Source organism: Podarcis liolepis, assembly GCF_965112155.1.
Source record: "Podarcis liolepis genome assembly, chromosome: 1".
Lineage (NCBI taxonomy): Eukaryota > Metazoa > Chordata > Lepidosauria > Squamata > Lacertidae > Podarcis > Podarcis liolepis.
In genome coordinates this window covers 10,824,447-10,836,471 of record NC_139554.1, presented here as the reverse complement: position 1 = coordinate 10,836,471, position 12,025 = coordinate 10,824,447, and the positions used below count along the sequence as shown (strand labels likewise).

Here is a 12,025-nt window from a genome sequence, read left to right as displayed (position 1 = left end):
CCCTGATCATTAGGTCCAGTCATGGCCGACTCTGGGGTTGTGGCGCTCATCTCGCTTTACTGGCCGAGGGAGCCGGTGTACAGCTTCCGGGTCATGTGGCCAGGATGAGTAAGCCACTTCTGGCGAACCAGAGCAGCGCACGGAAACGCCGTTTACCTTACCGCCAGAGCGGTACCTATTTATCTACTTGCACTCTGACGTGCTTTCGAACTGCTAGGTTGGCAGGAGCTGGGACCAAGCGACGGGAGCTCACCCCGTTGCAGGGATTCGAACCGCCGACCTTCTGATCAGCAAGTCCTAGGCTCTGTAGTTTAACCCACAGCGCCACCCAATGCAATCTTAATAGCTCTTACCGGGGGCCAGGATGCCAGTCTATGCTGGAATCGGGAGACACGGCCAAACACGTCCTGGTAGTATCTGTGGACTTCTTGCAGCTCCTCTTCAATCACAACAGCATCCGAAGGCTCGCTTTTCTGAATCAGGTGCTTCCCGGACATAGTAAGCTCATGGATCTTGTCGGTGTTTAGCAATATTTCCTGCTGGAAACACTGTTTGGAAGACAAGCAAGGATGCTTCCTAAGTACAGCATTGCTCATCAGGTTAATTCCCCTTTTGGATAGGGAATGTTTCACCCCTCTCCCTGAGGCCTGGATTCTTAATCCAATTCCTCATATATACAGTCAGTGTGTTTTGGGGGGCACGGGAATGGGGTGCTGTGCTGCTGGTCATAACTTGATAATAGTCTTGTGGGTGCCAACACAACCAAAAATAATGGGGAGGGGAGAGATAGTACATTTTGCCAGTGAGAACCATCACACACACAAGAAACCACTGTATACAGTGGTTGCTGGAACCTCCCACAAGTTGGGACTGAGAAGAATGGTTGGTCCCCATTGGAGATGAGAGACATCCAAGTTCAGAGGATAAGTACTCCAATAAATAAATAAACCAAGGTAGCTTTGCTTCCACTCCTCCTTCTGGGATGGCAGGAAGCTTAAAGGGCTTGCAGCAATTTCCCCAGGGATATACTGTATTTTTCGCCCTATAGGGCGCACCGGCCCATAGGGCGCACCTAGTTTTCCCCTCCAAAAATGAAGGGGAAATGTGTGTGCGTCCTATGGGGCGAATGCAGACTCTCCTGGCTTCAGCGAAAGCAACGCGAAGCCTCCGGAGCGCAGGCTTCGGAGGCTTCGCGTTGCTATCGCTGAAGCCAAGGAGCCTGCATTCGCCCCATAGGACGCACACACATTTCCCCTTCATTTTTGGAGGGGAAAAAGTGCGTCCTATAGAGCGAAAAATACAATCATAGAATCATAGAATCTTAGAGTTGGAAGAGACCACAAGGGCCATCGAGTCCAACCCCCTGCCAAGCAGGAAACACCATCAGAGCACTCCTGACATATGGTTGTCAAGCCTCTGCTTAAAGACCTCCAAAGTAGGAGACTCCACCACACTCCTTGGCAGCAAATTCCACTGTCGAACAGCTCTTACTGTCAGGAAGTTCTTCCTAATGTTTAGGTGGAATCTTCTTTCTTGTAGTTTGGCTCCATTGCTCCGTGTCCGCTTCTCTATCGCTGAAGCCAAGGAGCCTGCATTCGCCCCAAAGGACGCACACACATTTCCCCTTCATTTTTGGAGGGGAAAAAGTGCGTCCTATAGAGCGAAAAATATGGTGCTGTATATCCAAACAGGAGACAGGCAGATATTATAGGACTGAGGGGCGGTGTGGAACTCAGCTCATTTCTCATAGCAATACCCACAGCAATACCCACATTTAGCTGCCGCATTTTCTCGTCCAGGTTGCTCTCTGAGAAGTGTTCCACGTTGGTCAGCTGCAGGTCCATTTCGGTCAGCCACACCAGGATGCTGTCCTTGGTCCCCACAAACTCCTCCCATTGATTGGTAAAGTGCTAAAGTAAACCAGGGAAAGCAAATACGTTGACGCGACAGTTGGCACATAGCAAAACTGCTGCTTGTTTGCCGGAAGGAGGCGTACAAGGCACCACCCAACCGCCTTAGGGACTCCACTCCAGATTTGTGTAGGGTTTACTTCCTTTAGCCATTTCTTCTCCTAAATATGACCTGCAAGGCAGCGGGTGTGGACTGCTCCTCAGGGTTTACTCCCAAAGCCTTTCTGAGTACAGCCGAAAGACAGAGGAGATTTAAGATAGAGTTTTCCTTCTCCTAGATGGGACACCCTTCCCAGGTTGAGAAGTCCCACCTGCCCCTCACTGCCCTCTACAGCACGTACAGAAACCGCTTTCTTGACTGTTGGACGCACTATCGGTCTCATCCGCTCAACCCACATCGAGGGTTTGAGACCCACTGGCTACCCTCACCTGAAACCTGACAGCCGTGGCATAGGCGGCCTGTGGTTACCTTGAGTCTCCTGAGAATTGCCGTCACGCGTTTCTGGAGGTTATCCCAGTCTTGGTTGCCCTTGTGGACCATCTGCTTCAGCTTGCTGGCTGAATCAGTGCGATTCTCCCGGGCCAAACGCCGGTACTGTTTATTGATCAGCTCCAGCTGCGTCAGTCGCTCGTGGATTTGTCGCTGAAATGCCTGAGGTGGAAAAAGCAGCCCTTTGTTTTCTTACGAGCAGCCTCATACCTGGCATCGCTCAGGAAGAAACGAATTCTAGGGGGAAAACAACAACAGAAAGCGGATGTTTACCTCAAATTTCTTCAAGTCCTCCTTGGCATTGGTATACGAAACCTCCGAAGAGTTTGGATACGCTGCTGTCCTCTCGGCTGTCTTCAGCCAGTCCTCAAAGCGAGAGTAGTCCTCCAGGAACTTTTGCCAAAGTTGCCATGTTTCCTCAATCCTAAAGGGGAAACAAGCACCAACAGCAGCATTTTCCCCCAGTGTACTTCATGTGGAAAAACCACCAGCCTTCTGGAACCGTCTGGAACACAGCCTGCCCAATTCCCCTTCCCCTCACAGCTCACCCAAACCACCTGCCTCTGGCAACTGGTGAGGTGGCATGGGTGAAGCTCTGGTGGTCTTCTGTGTTCCCAACACCACAGGCCACCGTCACTTAGCAAGAGGGAGAGGGGTGAGAAAAAGGGAGTGTGGTGCATAGTGGCAGAGTCATTTCACCATTCTAGCTGCCAGCCAAGCTCCCTGTGCTTCACCCCCGCAGTAAATGCCAGCGACCCACATCACTGGGAAGTGATTTCTCCCCTTTGCTCTGCGCCCCACTGATGAGAGAAGGAAGATTGCTTTTTGAAAGGCAGGCTTTCCCCCTCTCACCTCCCACAGCAACAGCAGTTGGGGGGATGGTAGCTGTGTGAACTACATCAATTACAGTGTGACAACATCATTGCAATTTTATTATATGGTTAAGATATACGCGGTCCATATATTTTCAAGCATGTTGTTGCAATACAGATAGCTTTAATAGAGTATTAGACGAAATCACAGAGGATAAGCTATCAATGGCTACAAGCTGGGCATGTTCTACAATATGCTTCTTAATGGCAGTTGCTGGGAATCACAAACAGGGAGAGCGCTGTCACAATCAGGTCCTGCTTGTGGGCTTCCTGTTGGATCCTCTGGTGGACCACTGTGGGAACAGGTTGCTAGTCTACATGGGTGATTGGCCTGACCAAGTAGGACTCTTTGCACACGTGCCTTTAAAAGAAAAGAAAGCTAAGATTCTGAATTCTGGCCCTGAGACGACATCCTGCGCTTCTTCTGTGTTCTCATAGCACCAAACCACACACAGAGTCCTGATGCTGAACATAGGATGCTGTCTCATACAAGGTCAGGCAATTTGCCCATCTAACCCAATACTGCCAAAGGGCAAGGGCTCTTCAGGGTGACAGGCAGTGGTCTTTCCCATGATTTGCTTCTGAGATTCTTTAAGCTGGAGATGCCAGGAATTTAGTTGGGGACCTCTTGTTTATCCATATTGCTTGCTCTGACCCAGTAGCAGGGTCTCGTGCTGAAAGAGACCACTTCCATCAACTGCCATGTCAGGGGCGGGGAACCTGCAGCCTTTAGGAATTTGTTGCCCTTCAAATCCCACCACACACCCCCAGACAGCACAGCCAACTGTATGAGGGAAGTTCAGCAACATCTGTAGGGCCACATATTCCCCATCTCTGGCAATACAGCCATGCCTTGAGTTGAATGTGCTTCAGGTTGAGCGCTTTTGGGTTGCGCTCTGAAGCAACCCGGAAGTAACGGAGCGTGTTACTTCCGGGTTTCGCCGCTTGCACATGCGCAGACGCTCAAAATGACGTCACGCTCATGCGCGTAAGCGGCAAAACGTGACCCGCGCAGACGCACCGTCGCGTCTTACGTTCCATTCAGGATGCGAACGGGGCTCTGGAACGGATCCCGTTCGCATCCCGAGGTACCACTGTACTTGACCCTGTTAGCTAGACCCTTCTACTTCCGATCTCTTCTCATGCAACCACATCCTTTTTAGGAATGATTCCTTGGGCCTTTTGATAATGGTGAACGTTAAACCAGAAAACCAAATAAAATGTTAATTTAAAACAGGGGTCAGCAAACTTTTTTAGGAGGGGACCAGTCCACTGTCCCTCAAACCTTGGGGGGGGGGGCAGACTATACTTTGGAAAAAAAATATGAACAAATTCCTATGCCCCACAAATATCCCAGAGGTGCATTTTAAATAAAAGGACACATTCTACTCATGTAAAAACATGCTGATTCCCGGACTGTCTGTGCGCCAGATTTAGAAGGCGATTGGACCGGTTCTGGCCCCCGGGCATTAGTTTGCCTACCCATGATTTAAAATGACAAACATCGCCCCCCCCAGAAAAGAGTGGGAGAAATGCCTCTCACTTCATTCGCCTCTCCATAGACATGGCACAGATGTTTCTCCACCGGCGGTCCAAACTTCTTGTGGTCTGCTGGATGGAGTCGCATTCGGTCTGGTTGGCACAGGCATCAGAATCATTCAGCAAGACCTCGCAGATGCAGAAGACAGAATCGACATCAGGGCTGTGCTGGTCAATGTCCCGCTGCAAATCCTATAACCACGAACAAAAAAATAATAATCTTTGGTTATATGTAATAGTGTCCTCTTCAAATAATTCCACTTTAACACTAAGACGTCACACCATTTGACCAGTGGGTGGTTCCCATGTCGTACTGTACACTGCTTAGATAAATGTTAAGCAGTCAAGATTTTTCAAATAAAATAGAATAAATGAACACAGAAATAAACAAACAAAGCCTCAAGACAGTCTTTTGCCCATCTCTTCCACGTTCTCTGTTTTCCTCCACCTTACCTGCTGCTCTGCAAGTCTCTTCTTTATCTCCTGATCATCGCAGGTGTCATAAACAACAGGCTTCGAAAGCTCGGATTCAATGCGTGCCAGCCAGGTGCGAAGATTACTCATGTTTTTGTTGAGCAGCTGTATGAAAGAAAAGGTCTCCTTCAGCTTCTTCACCCTGCGATTGGGGAGACAAAGGGCAGAAAGAATGTGAGAAGGTTGTAAAACAAGGCCAACTGATGATACGCAAGCACCTTCCATCACATACTGGCAAAACCAGGTTGCACAGTTAAAGAGTACTTGCCAATCTTGAACAGCAACCCCCTTCCCCATCAGACCTTTTTGCAATAAGGAAACTAACAAGAAAATGAACTGGAAAGCGTAAGATAACATTTTCTTAAGCAATGCTGTATAACCTCCTCACATACAAAACAGAATGCATGCTCAATGAATTGTGGGTGCTTAACAACAACAACAACAATTTTATTATTTATGTGCCACACATCTGACTGGGTTGCCCCAACAAAATCTTAAAAACACAGTAAAACATGGACCATTAACAAAAATTTTGAATAGGGCTGCCTTCAGATGTCTTCTAAAAGTCAAATAGTTGTTTATCTGTTTGACCTCTGATGAAAGGTATTCTACAGGGCAGGCACCACTGCCGAGAAGGCCTTCTGCCTGGTTCCCTGTAGCTTCACATCTCGCAGTAAGGGAACCACAAGAAGGCCCTCGGAGCTGGACCTCTAACCTCCCTGCACTCTGTGCAAATGAATCAGGGTGAGTGCTGAGTAAATGGAATGTCTGGAAGCAATCTGAGATACACTGGATGCATAAAGGCCACCAGGAAGAACGATTATTGTTCACATGGCACCAATAATGCTCATGGCATTCTGCAGTTTTAACATAACTTAGCGGAAGTGCTGTAGCTCGTTGCAAGAGCGTCGCATGCAGATGGTCCCTAGTTCAAACCACAACATATTTGGGTAGGGTCAGGAATGTCCCTTATCCGAAACTCTTAGAGAGCAACTGCTATTGCTGAGCTTAGATGGACTCATGGTCTGACTCGGTATAAGGGAACTTCTGATGCAGTTACGTTCTTAAAGACATGTCTCATTCCATGCAGAGGGCAATGAATAGCGCTCAGGCAGTCCTTGTTGTATCCTGGCCCCAAAGTTGTTCAGGGGTTTGTGTATCAACAGAAGAACCTTGAAGGCAAATGTTTGCAGGGTAGGACTCGAACCGCTGACTTCAAGTTACAAGAGAGGAGATTCTGACTAAACATCAGGAAGAGATTTCTTGACAGTAAGAGCTGTTCAACAGTGGAACGGTCTGCTTGGGAGGTTGTGGAATCTCCTTCCTTGGAAGTTTTTAAGCAGAGATTGGATGGCCCTCTGTCCCAGATGCTTTAGTTGAGATTCCTGCATTGCAGGGGGTTGGACTAGATGACCCTCGGGATACCTTCTGATTCTATGATTCTATGAAGCCATATTTGCAACATAATCCTATGCATGTTTATGCAAGCTGGACCATAAAGAAGGCTGATCACCAAAGAATGGATGCATTTGAATTATGGTGCTGGAGGAGACTCTTGAGAGTCCCATGGACTGCAAGAAGATCAAACCTCTCCATTCTGGAGGAAATCATCTCTGAGTGCTCACTGGAAGGACAGATCCTGAAGCTGAGGCTCCAATACTTTGGCCACCTCATGAGAAGAGAAGACTCCCTGGAAAAGACCCTGATGTTGGGAAAGATGGAGGGCACAAGGAGAAGGGGACGACAGAGAACGAGATGGCTGGACACTGTTCCCGAAGCTACCAGCATGAGTTTGACCAAACTGCGGGAGGCAGTGGAAGACAGGAGGGCCTGGCGTGCTCTGGTCCATGGGGTCATGAAGAGTCAGACACGACTAAACGACTAAACAACAAAGTGTGCATCGGAATGCAGCCTAGGGTTGCAGATGCAGCAGCTATGGGTAGGAATACCTAGCTCTCTGAACACCTAGCGGGGACCACCACCCCCCGCCTTGCCCCACTGGCATGGATTACAAAGGAGCAGATGCAAGCCAGACCTTAGGATGCAGACTTTGCAATAAATGCTGGAGAGTCCAAATACCACTGTGTAGGAGTTTGTTGCAGATGAAATTGCTTCATTAGCTCCAAAGGAGCCCCCAAAAGCGAGAACCAGAATGGTGTCTACAGATTTACTCCCCCCCCCCGCTTACTTTTATAATGCTAAATACCTTTGCAGCCAAGTTGGCCTAATTAACTAATTTGTCACAATATGCCATTTGTGGTTCCATCAGGCCAGCCGTCCCTTCTCTAACCGTAAAATGTAAAAACGGAAGAAAAACAAACATGGCATGTTGGAGGACCGGTTTCAGAAAGGCAAGAGCATTGAAGCGCAATGTTTCTCAGCGACCGGCTGTACGGTCCCTAAAGCATCCTCTTCCAGCCAGACCCAGGGAACAAGCCTAAGACAAATACAGGTTCCAAAATCTAACTAGCAAGCGTCTGGCTCAGGTTCCCTTAAACTGGTCCTATATTGGGGGGGGGGGGTAGTAGACCCCCTTTGTGTGGGACAGGCACAATGGAGGGGTATAAGGACCCCGGTGTTTGGCCCCTGCTGGTTTTGGGTCTCTCCAGTGCCAGTCCAACATTTTAAGCCCTGGTTATTTTTTTGCAATAGGCCTGTCGTAGCCGCTGGAGAGAGAGGTCTGAACGACTACCTTGCAAATCAGATTGGAGCTGACATGGTAGCAGAACATCAAACAACGAAGACTGCACGGTGCCTTTTCCAATTGTGCATATTTTTTTAAAAAAATCCTATCTGTCAGTGCTGACACTAAAATGTAAAAAACCCCAAATACCTGCATTTTTCTTTTAATAGGACGATAGAATAAAAATTAAGTGAAAGGAAATGCACGTTTATTTCAGTGTAAACATCATCCTAGGCAGGTGGTCGATAGACAATTTAGGTTTGATAAATAGGGGGTGAAATTAAAACACCAATGTTAATCACCGGAACAGAGCATAATTGCGTCTCCGATCTTGAAAGATACGACTGGCGAATTGGATCCGAAGACTATACAGACAGGTTTAGAAGGTACAGATCGCTAGAAAGCAGGCCCTATTTTTATTTTTTTAATTAAGAGGTAAGGTTAATGTGTTTCCGCAGTGCCTACACGGGCGACGTCCCTCTCCTGCCTTTGTGTGGATGGACCCCACTAAGAACGTTAATTACGAAATGCAATGAAAAGCAGAGCTTTAGGTATAAAGCAGAAAATAACCAGAAGCATCGCACACACGTTCCATTCATTTACCCCCCATGGCGCACTAATCTCCTCCTCCAAATGGCTGGGTGCGGAGAGCAAACAGTTAATTTTAACAAAGGGGGCGGGCGAGGGATGCCCCTAAATGCCATTTATCCTCCTTGCTAACTGCCTCCACAATCCCCCTCCTCAGTCCTTTCTGTCAAAGGCAAAGTGCACACAGACATCTCCCATCCATCCTGGGAAGGACAGAGCCCCTCCCCCCCCTGCCTTGCAGGCAGCAACCGCACACCAGAGACACGCGTCTCTTGTTCTTACTGGACCCTTCCGAGTACCAAAAATGCACTTACTGTTTATAAGGGAAAACCATTCCTCAGCTTATCAGTCCAAAGCTGCAGGGATAGCATCCGACTGAGCTGAGCACTCGGGGAAGAGGAAACCCCTCCCTCTCTTCCGCGATTGCCCTATTTAACATCGATGCCTTAATATCTCCCATCGAGAGAAAGAGAGACGAGAGAGAGAGAGAGAGAGAGAGAGAGAGAGAGAAAGAGAACACAGACCTTTCCCTTCCTCCTCCTCCTCCAAGCCCCCGGGGCAGAGCGTCGGAGCCTGTGCACACTCGCACATGCACACTGTATCATGCTGCTGAAAGGTGAATACCACCCTGGCTCCTCGTTTGGACCTCCCAAAGCTGCCATGCCACTCCTTTCAAAAGTTTGCTACCCACATACGGAAAACCCCTTCGAAAACAGGTGGAGGTCTTTCAGGATTTGATGAGGCCAAGCGATTGAGATGTAATATCTCTTAGAGAAATGAGACACATGCAGACACACACACCCCACGGGTTTTGAAAACTGGCCGACGAAAACCAAGGAAATAATCAAACTGCGTAATGATCTGCTGAAGACATGGGAGACCACCAATGAAGATCGATATTTCTTTGTCGCTTCTCACCATGTCCATCTATTCTGCACACACACACACACACACACACACAATCTAAATTTGTGAGCCTGAGATAAGGACACGTCAACCACTTGATGGAGAGTTGCGATTCACATAGACTTGCAAACAGCTGGTCATAGAACTGCAGCGTTGAAAGGGACCACAAGGATCATCTAGTCCAACCCCCTGAAAATGCGGGAATCTTTTGCCCAACAAGGGGCTCGAACCCACAACCCTGAGATGAAGAGTCTCAGGTGGAATCTACAAATGTATGAAAAATGTTCTGAAAATGCCTTTTTTATGATGGACTATATGGAATTGGCGGAAATGACCAGCAGAATCTGAGACCAGGGAGAAGAGTCGGTGGAAGAAGATTGGAAGAAATTTAAAGACTATTTACAGAAATATTGTAAAATTAATGAATGATAGAATGATGTTGGATAGCAATTAAGGGGTTTCCAGCTGTAATGATCTAAGAGAATATGAAAAAAGGGTTATAAATAGGTTAAAATCTAATGGTAAGGATTTGCTGAACCAATAAATTGAAGTGGAATACAAAAAAGGGAGGTATGAGGAGGTCCAGGAAATAAGCTAAAGGAAAATAGAATAATAGAAAATATGTATGTTTTTAACTGCTTTTATTTTGTATTTTTCTTTTTTCTTTTTCATTTTTACTGTTATATTTCAAAAAAATTTAATAAATATTTTATTTTAAAAAATATGAAAATGCCTTTTTTTAAAAACACATTGAATTTTCCATAAGGTTTCCCCATCCCCATCTAGGGTCACATTGCATATTGCACTTAAAACACACTTAAAACGTTTTATTTGCAGCTGTATAGCTGAGTCCTCACGCTCTTCCGACTGAGCTATCCTCTTGTGCTGGGAGATATTAAAACAGCACCATGCTACTATTTCACTATCTCTCATTTGACCAAATGGCAGGATCTGGTTGCCATCCATACAGACTGCAAATCAGTCCGTTTCAGCTTGGTGCAGTTTAATGAACTCGCTTAAAATGCCATTCTTATTAAATTGAGCACCCAACAAGGCAGGGAGGCAAAAACTGGAATCTTGGGGAACGTAAGTATTTCTTTAAAAATCACCCCATACTTTCCATAGGATACAGCAAGAACAATAGTTCCTTTATCTACCCCTTCTGTCCATCCAGAGTAGCATTCAAAGGAAGTTCTAAAAATCCTTGCTGCATATCATTTAAGTAACCTTCTCCCACTTAAGAACAGCAATCTTCTGACCAAACTGCTGTTGGGCCATGCTGTGTGCAGTTGCTACAGACAGCCAAGTGTGTGGCTATTTACAAGCTTAGCATGCCAAGACAGAGCTCCCCTCCCACTCCCCCTTGCCCCAGACACCACCTGTTGAATCAGGCACCACCTGTTTTGGCACAGATTTTGTCTAGGTTGCTATTGTTCCAGTTCAGGTGAACTACTACAGAAAACCTAACACAGAGACGATCCTAAAAGGCAAAGGTGCTGCACCATTCTGTCAAAGCTGTCCCTCTCACCATAACTTCCACTTTCTTGGTTTGTGTCTGTCTTTTGGGGAACACCCCAGAGTCGGCCACGACTGGACCTAATGGTCAGGGGTCCCTTTACGGGACGCAGGTGGCGCTGTGGGTTAAACCACAGAGCCTAGGACTTGCCAATCAGAAGGTCGGCGGTTCGAATCCCCGCGACGGGGTGAGTTCCAGTTGCTCGGTCCCTGCTCCTGCCAACCTAGCAGTTCGAACGCACGTCAAAGTGCAAGTAGATAAATAGGTACCGCTCCAGCGGGAAGGTAAACAGCATTTCTGTCTGCTGCTCTGGTTCGCCAGAAGCGGCTTAGTCATGCTGGCCACATGACCCAGAAGCTGTACGCTGGCTCCCTCGGCCAATAAAGCAAGATGTGTGTCGCAACCCCAGAGTTGGCCATGACTGGACCTAATAGTCAGGGGTCCCTTTACCTTTGGGGAACAGCCCCGTTGGGTCAGACCATCTGGTCCAGTATCTGTTCTCGCTTTGGCCAACCGGATGCCCATGGGAAGCTCAAAAGCAGGACATGAGCACCACATCACTCTTCCCACTTGTGAATACCAGCCTCCTTCCTTGGAGGTTTTTAGCAGAGGTTGGATGGTCATTTGTCATGGATGCCAAGCCAGAATTCCCAGAGTAGTTTAACCATCAACCCTTCCCGCGAAACCTTTGGGAATTGTAAATCCACGAGGGGAATAAGGGTCTCCAAACAGCTCTCTGTGCCTTAAACAAACTACACTTCCCAGGGTTCCTTAGGGGGAGGAGCCATTGCTGTTTAAAGTGGTATCACACTTTGCTAAAGGTATTGCAAAGATGGGGCATTACGTCTGGTTCCTGCCTTCCTGGTTCAGTGCTAACGTGCTGCGTAATGCAAGAGGGCAGAATTATATGTGAGGGTTTGATTAGCTGCTTGTGCGTGAAAACGTGCTCCCTCAGAGTTTGTGCGACCCCACAAACCTCCGTGTGTGACGGAGCTCCTCAGACATGTCTGCTCTAGTCACTAGTAGAGTCCGACAGTGGCTGTCTGC

At 47.6% G+C, this 12,025-nt stretch overlaps 1 protein-coding gene and 1 long non-coding RNA gene across 2 annotated transcripts in view; one reads left to right on the top strand and one right to left on the bottom strand.

Moving 5' to 3' along the window:
• Positions 1 to 12,025, bottom strand: part of SYNE2 (spectrin repeat containing nuclear envelope protein 2) — a 258,420-nt gene that overhangs the window by 16,733 nt on the left and 229,662 nt on the right. Inside the window, exons 97-102 of the mRNA XM_083516520.1 lie at positions 5,265 to 5,427; positions 4,816 to 5,003; positions 2,674 to 2,824; positions 2,380 to 2,562; positions 1,773 to 1,910; positions 354 to 548 (exon numbers count right to left, since the gene is read on the bottom strand). Of these exons, the coding sequence (XP_083372646.1) occupies positions 354 to 548; positions 1,773 to 1,910; positions 2,380 to 2,562; positions 2,674 to 2,824; positions 4,816 to 5,003; positions 5,265 to 5,427 (1,018 nt within the window). The remainder of the gene's footprint in view (positions 1 to 353; positions 549 to 1,772; positions 1,911 to 2,379; positions 2,563 to 2,673; positions 2,825 to 4,815; positions 5,004 to 5,264; positions 5,428 to 12,025) is intronic.
• The window catches only part of LOC310685961, a 209,270-nt gene that overhangs the window by 160,623 nt on the left and 36,622 nt on the right, over positions 1 to 12,025 (top strand). The window lies entirely within an intron of this gene.